The sequence below is a fragment of the Perognathus longimembris genome, chromosome 22 (genome assembly GCF_023159225.1).
Source record: "Perognathus longimembris pacificus isolate PPM17 chromosome 22, ASM2315922v1, whole genome shotgun sequence".
Lineage (NCBI taxonomy): Eukaryota > Metazoa > Chordata > Mammalia > Rodentia > Heteromyidae > Perognathus > Perognathus longimembris.
In genome coordinates, this window is record NC_063182.1 from 11,986,654 (window position 1) to 12,001,319 (window position 14,666).

A 14,666-nucleotide genomic window follows, 5' to 3' on the forward strand; every position below is an offset into this window, starting at 1 on the left:
GGTGGCTCATGCCTGTCATCCTAGCTGTTCAGGAGGCTGAGATGTAATGATTGCAGTTCAAAGCCAGCCCTGGCAGGAAAGGCCATGAGATGCTAATCTCTAATTAACCACCAGAAAACTGGAAGTGGGGCTGTGGCTCAAAGTGGTAGAGCACTAGGCAAAAGAGCTCAAGGACAGTGCTGACAGAAAAAAAAATGGGGGAGGGGGCTCTTTTGTGTGTAAGTGTGTGCTGGTACTAGAGCTTGAACTTAGTGACTAGTTTTTCTCCCTTGGCGTTTTCACTCAAACCTACTGCTCTACCACTTGAGTTACAGCTCCATTTCCAGATTTACTTATTCCAATTAGTGGTTAATCAGAGAAAAGAGTCTCACAAACTTTTCCGGCCTGGGCTGACTTCAAACCACTATCCTCAAATCTAAGCTTCCTGAGTAGCTAGAATTACAGGAGCAACCAGTATCCAGCTTCAATTTCTTTTTGCAATGCTTTTTATACTTTTAATTATAGGGGTCTTTTACCTCCTTAAATTTATTCCTAGGTATGTTTTTGAGACTATTGTGAATAGAATTGTTTTCCTAATTTCTTTCTCAGCCTATTCATCATTAGTGTATAAAGAAGCTACTAGTTTTTGTGTAATAATTTTGTACCCTTGCGATTTTTCTGAAACCATTTATAAGATCTAAAAGTTCAGATGGAGTTTTTAGGGTCTCCTACAGGATCATATCATCTACAAATAAAGATAATTTGAATTTTACTTTAAAAACATTTTCTTCAAATAAACCCTTTAGTTATAAACAGAATTCTTAAGCACTCAAAGCTGATAAATACAATTTTTTAAACAATTCTGAGGGCTGGGAATGTGGCTTAGTGATAGAGTGCTTGCCTTGCATGCATGAAGCCCTGGGTTCAATTCCTCAACACCACATAAACAGAAAAGGCTAGAAGTGGCGCTGTGGCTTAAGTAGTAGAGTATTAGCCTTGAACAAAAAGAAGCCAGGGACAGTTCTCAGGCCCTGAGTCTCATGTATCCCCCATTCCTGTAAATACAACCACTGACTCAGATAAACAGCAAGGAGTCTATCACTGTGTGGGACCACACTCCACTAGTCAGGTAGCAGAGTACAGTTAGTAATTACAGAAAGTAATTATGATTTCTGTCCAAATAAAGTTCACATTCTAAATGCTCCCTTTGTTCAATTTCTGAAACTGACCAGAACACATTCCAAGCCTTCTCCCCACATTCCAGGTTTCTGGGCCTACGGGGCCTTCTGGCCCACATTCCAGTTTCCCTGGCTCTTCCTGAGTTTCACTGCTATGTACCGAACTCCAATAATCTGGTGTTTAGCTTCTAATTCACTCTACCTCAGAAATTTCCCTTTAATGAATGGCCTGGAGTTTCTCCTACAAGGAAGTTTTGCCTTCAATATTTGGCCCTATTCCTAATATTCAAGACTTTTGTCTTTTCCCTCATTTTACAAGTCCAAGGCCCAGGACTGGCCAAACAAACAAACAAACAAAAACCCCAAAAACAATTTTAACTGAAATTTTGCCCAGAATTTTTTCAGTTCACTTTGTGTTATTTCTTTTTGATCAACAAAGACAATCATGGAAAATTTGATTGACTAGGAACCTACCCAAAATCTTGTAATTTTATCTTCTTCAATCTACCTCTCAAATAATTGTACTAGTAAACACAAGAATGACATGTGGATTGTGAAGTTCTTCAGTTACAACTACGAATTATTCATTTTTGCAGTTCTCCCAACTCCTAGCATAGTATACAGAGAGAACACTCATTAACAAATAAAAGTAACACAAAGTATAATTTCACTTACTTTCCATTTTCTGTTTAAGGCTATTACTTCTATTCTCTTTGTCCTCACACTGAACTATACAAACACTCCTATCTCTAATAGGAATTGAGACACATGAGCTCCTTCTAGTGGACTATCGCTCCCTAAGGGCAGTGGTCCGCATTTTGCCTGTGAGTAGTGCCTAGCACAGTTGAGAAAATATGCACCGTACTCTGTAGAATTACTCTTAGGATTAAATGAGATCATGGAAGCACTGCATCTAATGATATTTGAATTGTTCTAGGCAAAAGTTTTGCTGTTGAATTGAATCGCAGTGCCATTCATGTTTAGGAAAACCAAGATTAGAGACTGACTTAAAGAAATCACAAACTACAGTTGCAAAGTGCAGATTTAGGATGTGAGCCCTGAAGCTGATTCAGCAAAACTGCTGCCATTTAAAACAAAAACCAAAAAAACTAGTATGATTCTTAAGCCATCAAAACTTTTTAGTCAATGATTCTCCTAACATACCCTCTCTCTGAAATGATACCCTGACTCCTCAGATGTCACTTTTCGTTTAGGTTAAAACAACAAAGCTCAGCAAGATAAAATGGACAGCAAGTGAGTGAAGTTCTGTCTTTGCAATCAGGGAAGTGAGCCTTAATTTTTAGATGTGGTCATTCCAGCCACCATGGTGAGAAAAGCAGAAGTAAAGCAAGGATGGCAAAGGAGGGGTGGCTGGCAAGAACTGGCCAGTGTGGAAATCAGGAGCATTTTTGTTGCTGCAGGTGGGTGGGAGAGAGAGGGAAAGAGAGAGGGCTAGAAGAATAGAAAGGGAGAGGGAAGAGAGTGGAGAATACAAAGATGGGAGTGTGTGTGTGTGTGTGTGTGTGTGTGTGTGTTGAGAATATGTAAGAATATGTAAGGAGGCCAGCAACCCTGTGTGCGGTGTGTGTTGGGAGTGTGTTGCTTATGTGTTGACAGTGGATCTGTTGGTTGGTGTGTGGAGTATGTGTTGGGAGGGTGTTTTGGGTGTGCGTGTGTTGGGCGTGTTGGGAGTGTGTGGAGGTATTGTGTGTTTGGGGAGTGTGATTGTGTGTGTGGTCGTGAGTGGGTGGGTGTTGTGTTTTGGGTATGCATGTGTTGGGGGTATTGGGAGTGTGTGGGGGTGTTGTATTGGGAATGTGGACTGTGTTGGGAGTGTGTGGGGGCGTGGTGTGTGTGGTTGGGAGTAGGTGGGTGTGTTGGGAGGGTTTTGGGTGTGTGTTGGGTGTGTGGTGTGTGTGGTTGTGAGTGGGTGTGTGGTGTGTGTTTTGGGTATGCGTGTGTTGGGGGTGTTGGGAGTGTGTGGGGGTGTGGTGTGTTGGTGTGGCGTGTGTGTGGTTGGGAGTGGGTGGGTGTTGTGGGTGGGTGTGTTGGGTGTTTTGGGGGTGTGCGTTGGGTGTGTTGGGAGTGTGGTGTGTGTGTGTGTTGGGAGTGTTGGGTGTGTTGAAGGGGATGCTGAGTGTATGTATGTGCATGGTTGGAAGCTCGGGCCTGCAGGGCGCAGGCCTGGTCAGCTGCCAGCCAGGCTGGTTTGTCCAGTGCGGAGCGGAGGCAGCACAGGCTCCTCAGGAGGCGGCCGCAGGCGGGGAAAGGGGAGTCTAGGTCAGCGAAGGGCAAAGGAAGCTGGAGGGTGGCGCGAGTGGCCTCCGCATCCCGGCTGCAGGGTGTCCAGTGGGAAACGGGGAGGGGCCGCGCCTCGCGGCGGTGCCGCCAGTCCGCAACGCAGCCAGGCACTTCCGGTAGGACGCGGACGCTCGGGGCTCGGACCCGGACGCAGAGCGCAGGCGCCGGGGGCCGCGGCCGCTGAGGGCGGTGGGTTGGGGGGGGGGGGTGTGAAAAAGGGAAGCCGACGCTGCGCCTGCGCGGGTCGGGAGCGGGACGGACCGGGCGGCTGGTGTCGCGCACTCCCGTGGGACGCCCAGCCGAGGTTGCTCCTCGCTAAGTCGGCCCACCCGGCGGCACCGAGGCGAGTCCCCTGCGAGGCCCGCCAGGGCGTGGGGAGGTAAGAACCCCCGGAGGACGCCGCCTCGGCCTCCCCGCAGCCCGTGCCCTCGCGGAGGGGGCGGGGGGCCCGGGGTGCGCGGCGGGTCCCGCCCTCCCCTTCCTCCGGGCGCCGAGTCGCGTTCTCGGCGGGAGTCGTCCGTTCCCCGCTGGCCGCGGAGCCCCCGCGGTGGAGGTGGGCGATCTCCGCGGCGGGTGGGGGGGCGGGGACGGGGGCGGCGGGACCCCCCCCCCCCGCGGGAGCGACCGGGCCGCGGCGGGCGGCGGAGCTGCGCCCCGGGGAGGAGCCGCCGCGGCGGCGGGAGGAGTCTCGGGTTCCCGAGGAGCGCGGGCCTGGGCGTCGCGGGGGAACGGGCTCCTGCCGCCGCGGTCCCCGCCGCGCGGCGCGGCCTCCGCACCTCGCCGCGCCTCGGCTCCCCGGACCTCGCGGAGGCCGCGCCGTCGGCCGCTTCCTCACACCTCGGAAGAGCTGCCTCGTAACCGCAGTTAACTTAATCTCTACACTACCGTGATTGCCAACTACCGCGTTCCCGATTCACTGTCCTCGTCTGACGTGTTAAAAAAAAACAACCATCAATAAAGTTAGCCCGAGTTCAGTCTTTTATATATAAAAAAAAAAAAACCATCTGTTGATCTGATTAGGTCCCTTCGTGTATTCACCCGAATGTGTTGCAGTTTTAGTCGTTTGGTATGGTAGAATACTATGTCATTTCCCCCCACATCATTTCCTTTTCCCCCTCCCCTGACTATCAAACTGCTAATGGTCATATGTGAGAAAAGAAAGATTTAGGCATAAGGAAAATACGATCTTCACGTAGTCAGCCATTTAATATTTTTTGAGTTCTCCCTGTAATTCAAAAGAGATACAAGTATGTCGTGGGCTTGCTTTAGAAACATAATTGTGATTGTATAAATAATAGAAGAGCAAAAGTATCTTTTGGGGTAATAATATTAGATAAAACTGAATTCCCATGTAGTTATTATCCCCAGTCATATTGTTACATAATGGGTTAATATTACAGTTCTCTTTAACAAGTATCACTGGGGATAATCACAATTTACAAAGTTCTTGAGTATCAAAATAATTTTTGTTTCTCAATTACCATTTGGGAAATTAAAACTCAGAAAATTATTTTAAAATTATTTTTCGTTTGTTTAAAAATGACAGCTAATTGTTTTTTCATGAAAAATAATCGTTTCTAGTACTGAGAAGAGTGGTATTTTACCTATAGACAAATTTATTTAATGTCTGGCACTATAGACTACACCTGAATTCTTTTTTTCTTTTTGCTCAGATTATTCTAATGTGCTCTTTTAGGTTGACATATAAGAAAAAACAAACCCAGGGCTTAGTGGTAGAGTGCTTGCCTACCATGCATAAAGCCCTGGGTTGGATTCCTCAGTACCACATATACAGGAAAGATTAGAAGTGGCGCTGTGCAAGTGGTAGAGTGCTAGCCTTAAGCAAAAGAAGCTTGGGGACAGTGCCCAGTTCCTGAGTTCAAGCCCCAGGACTGGCAAAAAAGAAGAAGAAAATCCATCCTTGCAGAGATACATACCTGGAAACAGAATGTCTGGAAGACTTTCCAAGGCTCTTAGACACTTTAAGATATCCTTAGTACACAGTTTGAGAAAGGTGATTTAATCCTTCTGGTATAAGTAAGCTTGTTTGGTTGCCTCCAATTTGACTCTGTTGCAAACTTCTCACAGTGAAAGTTCTTTCTGATGCTTTATTGTGCTCAGGTGCTGGTGTTTTCCTGAAAGTAGAATTGATAGTTTATAGGCTATGTGCTGTTTGTTTTGGTTAGACATAAATATTGCTTTTGATGCCTGTGTAATTTTTCTGCCTCCCAACTTTGGGGTTTAGATTACTCCAACTAATGACTGGTGAAATAGCTTTGCATATTTCAGTAGTTTTGGATTCTTAACTTTCTGAGAAGCAAATTATCAGGTCAAATATGAGGGATCTTACTTAAAACTATTGTCACATTGTGGGTTTTGGGTTTTGTTGTGTTTTTTTTTTTTTGACAAGTTGTATCCACTTTCTGCTAGCCCTTATTGGAGTTGTTTTTGTTTTTGTTTTAAATCAGAGTTCATAAGCAGTTTTGCTTTCAGGTCAAATATGAGGCATTATTGATACATATTGTCACATTGTTGTTTTGAGAGGTTGTATCAGCTTTCTATCAGCACTATCAGAGTTGTTTTTTTTTTAAATCATACTTCAGGACTTTTATTACCAAAACTTGCATTATTTAGATAACTTAGATTTCAATTTAGTAGGCAATAGGTGTTTCTTTTCTTTTTTCTAACTCCATTGCTTTGGTAATGTATTACTAATTCTTTGCATAACCTTGTTGTCTGGTGACATTCATAGTCCAGTGATCAAGTGTTTTTCTACCAGATTTGTATTATATTTTATATTGTAAGAATACATGCTATAACTTTTCAGGAAAATAATAAAGTATCCTTTTATCCTGTTTAAAAATTATTATTTTTGTTGATCGTGGGCTTGAACTCAGGACCTGGGTGCTATCCCTGAGCTTTCTCAAGGCTAGCACTGTACCACTTTGAGCCACAGTGCCACTTACAGTTTTCTGGTGGTTAATTAGAGATCAGAGTCTCATGGACTTTCCTGCCTGGGCTGGCTTTGAACCGTGATTCTCAGATCTCAGCCTCTGAGTAGCTAGGATTACAGGTGTGAGCCACCAGTGCCTGCTACATGTTTATTTTTTTTAAGAATAAAATAATATAAAGACATTCCATGTAGCTTTGAAAAGTTTACAAAAATCCCTTCCCTAGATTTATAGTATTGTTTGATGTTTTTTCCTCCTTAGTTTTTTCCTCTGCTTTTACTAATACCTTTTTTTTTTTTTATAATTTACCTGTAAGTTATTAACAACTTAACCTATAAGGCTGTAGTAGAGTTTGAACTCAGAGACTCTTGCTTACTAGGCAAGTGTTCTACCACTTGAGCCATACCTCCCGCCCTTTGTTGCTTTAGATATGTTTTGGGATTGGAACTCAGTTTTTGCCAGGCCCTACTTCTGCCTTCCTTATAGCTTGTATTACAGCTTGTATGCACCTACCATGTCTAGCTTGTTAGGCTCACCTTGAACTGTTATCATTACTGTCTTTACTCCTGCCTCCCCCCAGTAGCTGAGATTAGGGACCTGGGTGTACTACAATGCCGGTCCATAATTCAGGACAAAGTTTCATCCAGAGTGGTTTGGTGTTTATAAATTGTAGTTCTTCGATATGTAATTTCAGGCTCTTGCTCTCTTCTGTATTCTCTTCTTAGATGATCAATTTACAGCTGTATATTTTCAATTTCCAAGCTTCTATCGCACACTTCTCTTTTGCATTCTAGATCCTTTTATTCAGCAGTCTCTTAGACATCTGCTCCAGGATGTTCTCAAGGTACTTCAAACAATAGTGCAAGACCATTGCCTTAATTCTACTCCTCTTGTATTGTCTGTCATGCTGTGTGGCACTACTGTCTGCTCAGTCTCCCATATTGGAAGCCTCCAAAAGTTTCTCATCCCACTTTCTGTTTCTTCATCACCACTGCACTGTCCCAGCTTGGGTCCTCTTTGTCTTCACGATGTCCTATCTCCTTAACCATTTTAGGAATCTCTGTATTATCAGTTTATTTTTTGAGTGAGGTTATATAAATTTGAAGTTATATGAAAGATTTAAATAAATAACAATTTTAAGTCGAATAAGTTATATGTATACTTTAAAACAAGTGTATCATGCTCTTAATTGGTGTCATTTATTTGTAGTAGATTGCAGTACTGAAAAGTACATCTTCATTGGTTGAAATGAGAGCTATATACGACTCAGTAAGATTTCATGTTAAGATCCCAGTGAATAGTATTTGCATTGTCATGTCTTTCTTTTGTAGTTGGTTAAATGACAATGTCTTTGTGGTTTTTTTAGGCATTTCAAATAATGTGTACTTGGTGTAGTTTATCATTATATAGAGAGAGATGCTCTTTATATAGGTTTTTTTTAATTTAAAAAATTATCTGGCCTTTGTAGTGAGGAACTATTTCATCCAGTTCTACATTCAGAATGTCTTTATTATTTTTACTATATTTAATTTCAGTGTAATATTTATTAAGAGAAACCCATACAGAGTTCCAAATGTTAAATAATGCTGTGGTCTTCTAAAGAAAAACCAGTCTTCTTTCCTGTCCTTGTCACCTGAATGCACTCATCCTAGCAACATAAATCCTCACTCTGGGGGAATCACAGAGTTCAGAAACTGATTTTAGCAACTATTCTCAATTCTCCTATGTTTGGTACAGACCCAGTAATACTTAAGTGCCTAGGAGGAAGGTTAATTGTCATATAAAGTGGATGTCTTAGGACCATAAAGATCAGTTCTCTCATCAAACTCTTACTGAGAAGAGGCTGCTCCAGAGCTTAAGGGTTCAACTCTTTTCATTTCCAGAATTTTTAAGTAGCATGTTTAGTTAAGACAGTTATCTTCCCTCCCTTTCCAATTTTATTCTAGTTTTAGATAGCATTCCAAAGTATAGAAGATGAGAATTTAGGTCCATGAAACCAACTCTTCCTTTTAAACACTGCCTCTCCCTTAAATATTCTCAAACTAGTTATGTGTTAATTGTTGTTTAGTGTTTATCTAATTTTAACGATGAATATTATGTACAGCTTTCCTAAAGCTAGTCATTTTATCTTTTGTATATCTTTATTAAATCTTCCTTTTGTGGATCTTCATAAATATGTTTTATGTCTTTTAATGTATCCTTTGTATTCTTTATTTGATACATTAACCCCTCATCTATCAGTCACATCTTAGTAGATGCAAATATGTCACATAAACTGGTTTTCCACTCTCTTCCCATGATGGTCTGTCATCTGCTTTCATCTTGATGAGTTTCTCTATAGGTCTGTTGTGCAGCTGTTTTCCTGGATAGTATATCATTTATATTGCTCACTGAATTCCATTTGCCTCCTGCTGGATAGCCTGTTTTCCTGGATTTCAAGTCTTCCTCTCCTCAGTGTCTCTTTCATGGTGGTACAATACAACTTTCATTAGCTTCCTGAGAAAAACTACATAGAATTTGGAGGATCTTGCTCGTCTAAAGTTTTTTTGAAAATTTATTCTGGGCTGGAAATGTGGCCTAGTGAGTGGCAAGAGTGCTTGCCTCATATACATGAAGCTCTGGGTTCAATTCCCCAGCACCACATATGCAGAAAACGGCCAGAAGTGGCACTGTGACTCAAGTGGCAGAGTGCTAGCCTTGAGCGGGAAGAAGCCAGGGACAGTGCTCAGGCCCTGAGACCAAGCCCCAGGACTGCCCCCCCCGAAAAAAATTTATTCCTCACAGATTTCTAGGTTATCAATCATTTAATTTTAGAATTTGAGAGACATTGCATTATTTTTTCTAGCTTCTGTTGTTATCGAGCCAGTCCTTTGATTGTGACCTTTTTATTCACCAAGTATGTATTAAGCACATTGTATATGCCAGGCACTGGTCAAGACATTTTGAATATATGAGTGAACAAATATACAAGATCCTTGCTCTTAGGGATCTTAGGGAAGAGCTATGCTGCATAGGAAACAAATTTAATAAGTAACTTACAGAAAACGCTAGAAGAATTTAAGTGCTTCAGAAAAGGGAAAAAGGGAACATGAAGCAGGCACTAGTAGCTCTTGCCTGTAATTCTAGCTACTCAGGAGGCTGAGATCTAATTATCACAGTTGGAAGCCAGCCAGGGCAAGAAAGTCCACAAGAGAAACAGTTAACCACCAGAAAACCGGAGCTGTGGCTCAAAGTGGTATAGTGCTAGCCTTGAGCAGAAAAGCTCTGGGGTACCACCCAAACCCTGAGTTTGAGCCCAGTGGCTGACAATGGAGAACAAGATTAAATGGGAAAGTTAGAAATAATGGGATTGGGAAAGGAAGGGGATGCAAATTACTGTATTACATGGAGTGTTCTTTCCTTAAAACGTGGTATTCTGAACTCTCAGTGATGTGTCCTTAGTGTAAGGGTTTTTCATTCATGTGTTGTGCGTTTCCCCATGTTATTAGACAAATTCTCACCTGTAACTTACTGTCTGGAGTTTTGTTCTTTGAATATTGGATCACACTTTATATTGTTCTCTAATACTCTTATCTAATGTTTTATCTCCTATTTTCCATCTCTTCAACTTTTAAAGGCAGTTTTTTTATTTTTATTTTTGGTACAGAGTATCAGTTGTATTGTTGAACACCTTGGCTGCATCTTTAAAATAAAATTAATTTTGAGGCAAGCACTCTTGCCACTAGGCCATATTTCCAGCCCCAAAATAAAATTAATTTTGAAATCATTTTAGATTCACAGAATTATTGCAAAGATAATAGTTTTCAAGTACTCTACATACCTAGCTTAACATATTAATATACTGTATTTGTCACGATTAGTGAACCAATATTAACACATTACTAATAACTAAAGTCCACATTTTATTCACATTTCCTTTTTCCCTAGCATTTTTTTTTTTTATTCCAAGATCCCATTCAGAATGCTAAAGTACAGAGACTAGGTAAGCATGTTTCCTTAGGCACCTTTTGGTTGTTACCATTTCTTTAGCTATTCCTTGTTTTTTATACCTTTGACATTTAAGGATTACTCATCAGGTATTTTGTAAAATGTTAGCTGGGATTTATGTGTTCTAAGGTGAGGAAGACTATAGAGACTGGAGATAACAAATAGAGTACTAGAGATATGGTTGTATCAATGCTATATACTATAAATATGACTAAATGCTTTTTGTTGTTAGCTTTGATTACCTAGCTGATCAGGTTTTTCTACTATAAAATTATTTTTGCTCTTTTTCTGTGCTCTTATAGAAGAATGTCACAATGTGAAACACTTAAGGAATGGAAAATTTAATTTCATGAGAATAAAGAATCTGTACATAACTTGGGAACTTTTTACATGAGAGATTTATATCCTTTCCCACTTATTTATTTAGTCACATATCAGTATTAACATGGTTTTTAAAAATTTGCATCATATATATACATATACATACACACGTACATTTTTTTCTTAGGTTATTTCAGGTTCAGCACCCATGAGCTCTTTTGTTGGCATCTGTATCCCTTTGATATACACTCCCATTTCCTTCCTTCCTTCCTGGAAGTTTGGGTACTAGGGATTAAACCCGGGGCCTCACAAAAGTTAGGCAAATGTTAAACCACCTAACAAGCCAAATCCCTTTGTATTTTATTTCTGAGGTTGGATCTCCCTTACTTTGCCAGCATAGGACTTGAATTCACAACTTTCCTGTTCCCACTTTCTGAGTAGCTAGTTTTACATGACTATGTCATTGTATCTGGTCTGTTATTGTTGTTCCTCTAAGTAATCCTTTCACTATGTCCCACAAGCTTCTCTTGAATTTTAGGATTTGTATTAGTTTGCATTATACATTTTTCTTCATATGTTCCTTATCAATGGCTCTCAGTGCCTGTTTTACAATTGCTTTGCTTTTTTTTCTCACAGACTATTTGAAGTTTCCATGCGTTTCTTGTGCTGTCACTTCATCAAAATTTTATTTTGACCTCTGTGTTTTTGTACTGTATGTATGGTAAAACCACAGTTTACAGAAGAATAGGCTTTATTGAATTAGAGTTCCATGCTATTATTACTGAAAATACTTCCGAAGTGTACCTGTTGATTTAAATTTGTTGATTTAAGTGTTTAAATTTGTTGATTTAAGTGACTGCATAGTTATTGTTCCTTTGAAAGTGACTTTCAGAATGGGCGTTGAATATAGTCATAATACTCAGTGTATATATGTGGAAATGGAACTAGGAAACTTGAAGAGGGATAGCTATGGGTGGAATAGATGGGGGAGAATAGTAAAAGAGATGAACGGGTCAAGATGCATTATACATTTATACATATAAATTAACATGTTGAAATGAAATTTCTTTATACTATTAAAAGATTTAAGAATAACATAAAAAAAGAAAAAAAGGTAACAGCTGAGTGCTGGTAGCTCACACCTACAATCCTAGCTATTCAAGAGGCTGAGATCTGAGGACCCAGCTACAGCAGGAAAGTCTGTGAGACTCTTATCTCCAATTAACCATCGGAAAACCAGAAGTAGCGCTGTAGCTTAAAGTGGTAGAGTGCTAGTCTTGAGCAAAGAGTTCAGGGACAATCACAGGCTACAAGTTCAAGTCCTGTGACAGACACAAAGAGTGACTTATCTTTTTCTGCTCTTAGTGATTTAGTGTGTCTAAGTTTGAATTTCTCTATTGTTTGTTATAATATGTTACCTCTATCTGTAGAGTTTTTCTTCAGTTCTGAAAACATGTTAGGGTTGTATGTAAATACAATTGTTTCTCTTTTCAGTACTCAGTTCTCATTCCATTGTCTCTATTTTTTTTTTTTTTTTTTTTGGTGGTCCTGAGGCTTGAACTCTGGGCCTGGACACTGTCCCTGAGCTGCTTTTGCTCAAGGCTACCCTCTACTACTTGAGCCACAGCACCACTTTTGGCTTTATCTGTGCTTTAATCGGAGTTAAAAGTCTCACAGACTTTTCTGCCCTGAGTGTTTTCAAACCTCAGTCCTTAGATTTCAGCCTCCTGAGTAGCTAGGATTATAGGTATGAGCCACTAGCACCTGGCTTGTCTCTTTTTTATGTTTTTCTTTTTCTCATTTCTCTGGACTGCATTTTAGATAATTTCTTCAGATGAGTATTCTAATTTCTTCAATTCTCTTGTACCTCATATTTAAAGTAATTCTTTTTTTCAGATTTATCTTTTTTAATTTTATTTTATTTTTATTGTCAAAGTAATTTACAGAGAGGCTACAGTTACATACATAAGGCTGTGAGTACATTTCTTGTCAAACTTGTTACCCCCTCCCTCATTTTTCTCCCACCTTCCGTCTTCCCCAGTTCTTCCCTCTTCCCCCACGTAACTCTCTTTTTATATCCCTGTTTATCTCTCTTTTCTGAACCATGACAATAATTGATTGTTCTAAAGCCCTCTTATTTGTTGTCTTTTTAATCTTTCATTGCTCATGCCTGTTATCCATTCCAGGCAACCATTTGAAGCAATTTATTAACACATCCTTTTATTTGTATTTATTATTACAAAATTGTATTTTACAGAAGTAATAGTTTGCAACAGTTTGGAAATACACACATTTTCCAAATATATCAACTTTAGCATTGTTTGAAGAACATTTTAGGATGTTTCTGGATTAATTTAGCTTACTTTCTTTTTATACCATTAACTTGTCTTTGTATGCTTATTTCCTGAAAACATGCAGTTTGATTAAATTTATTTTGATTTACTTTAGGTAGGGATATTTCCTAAGTGATGGTGTTCTTTCAATTTGTTTAATCAGTGAAACTGATCACTGGATTTAGATGTATAGACCTGAACTCAGCATTGTGAATTTCCCCCAGCACCCATTTCCCTTAACAGTTTTAACATTCATTGTTTATTCTTCCATTGTTTAGTCTATTCATTGCATTAGGAATTAGAAGAGGTAACTTAATTCTTTCTGCATTTATTAACTGGAATTCTTACCTAAAGAGCTTTCCCATAGCAGCTATTTTATTATCTTGAAGTATATTTTGTAAATAGCGGGCAGGATGAGATCCTGGCCCTTTTGTCTTTTTTTTTTTTTTTTTTTTTTGGTGCCAGTCTTGGGGCTTGAACTCAGGGCCTAGAAACTGTCCCTGTGCTATTTTGGTCAAGTCTAGTGCTCTACCCCTTGAGCTAGGTCTCTACTTCCAGCTTTTTTAATTGGAGATAAGAGTTTCATGAACTTGCCTGCTCAGACTGGCTTCAAACTGTGATCTTTAGATCTCAGCCTCCTGAATAGGCATGAGCATGGGCACCTGGCTCTTTCCTCCTAATTCATTAGTTTTCAGAATAATAGATTATTGCCCTAACAACTCTCTAGTAAGTAATTTGTTTCATTTTTTATTGTAATATTGTTATGGCCTCTTGTTTTTAAAACCTATTTGAGTGGTGTTTGATCCTCTGTGGTCTTCATTGATTTGATGTTCAGTTGTTCCATTTAAGCCAGTGAGAACCCCAGACTTGGCTTTGTCTTTTTGACATCCAATTAGTTTTGAATTTCAAGTATAGTTTTTAAAGTTTCTTTCCAAACCTGTCTCAAACAACAGGTTCATCTAATTTATTCATTTTTTAGTCAAATCAACTTTCAGGTTTCCATGTAATATTTTTATTTGTATGTAGTATACTTCATACTTGAGTATCATTTGCAATTATCTTAGATTTTCATTGTGAACTTTTTGACCTGTGAATTATATAGTAGATAAGTTTCATAACTTATATAAGTAAAAATGAGTTGGTTTTCATGTTATTTTTATATACAGCTTTTTAACCTAAATTATAAATTCTTCAAAGAAGTACTGTTAAGCCTTATTTTTCTATTTTCAGACAGTATTTTCTGATATGGAATAGGTGATATACTACTTCATGCTGGAAAATTAAATATTATATCTTCTATTTTTCTAGATATACAAGAATTAAATTTTGAATAAGCCTACAGGCAGTATGGACAGTTATTTTAAAGCAGCTGTCTGTGACTTGGACAAACTCCTTGATGATTTTGAACAGAACCCAGGTTTGTTGCTTTTCTATTTTACCACTAACAGAACTTGTAAATGTCTGTAATTCAATGCTCTCTGGAATAGAGTTCTCTTAGTTCAGGTTGGTCACATTGTCATCTTCTTGAAAAAGTTCACCTGCTTGCTTATATTATTCTTACATAGAATGGAACCAATAGCCAGAAACAGAAGAAACTATAAGTTTCTTTTTAGATA

General features: G+C 39.6%; 1 protein-coding gene across 4 annotated transcripts in view; it reads left to right on the plus strand.

The window, feature by feature from the left end:
- Positions 1-3,263: 3,263 nt before the first annotated feature.
- The window catches only part of Zfyve16 (zinc finger FYVE-type containing 16), a 40,952-nt gene continuing 29,549 nt past the window's right edge, over positions 3,264-14,666 (plus strand). For 3 of the 4 annotated variants that reach the window (XM_048331659.1, XM_048331662.1, XM_048331661.1), the window contains exons 1-2: positions 3,706-3,837; positions 14,359-14,467. In XM_048331659.1, coding sequence (XP_048187616.1) covers positions 14,398-14,467 — 70 coding nt within the window. In that variant the 5' untranslated portion in view covers positions 3,706-3,837; positions 14,359-14,397. Of the gene's footprint in view, positions 3,575-3,705; positions 3,838-14,358; positions 14,468-14,666 lie in introns of those variants that run through there. The other variant, XM_048331660.1, reaches the window with a different exon arrangement.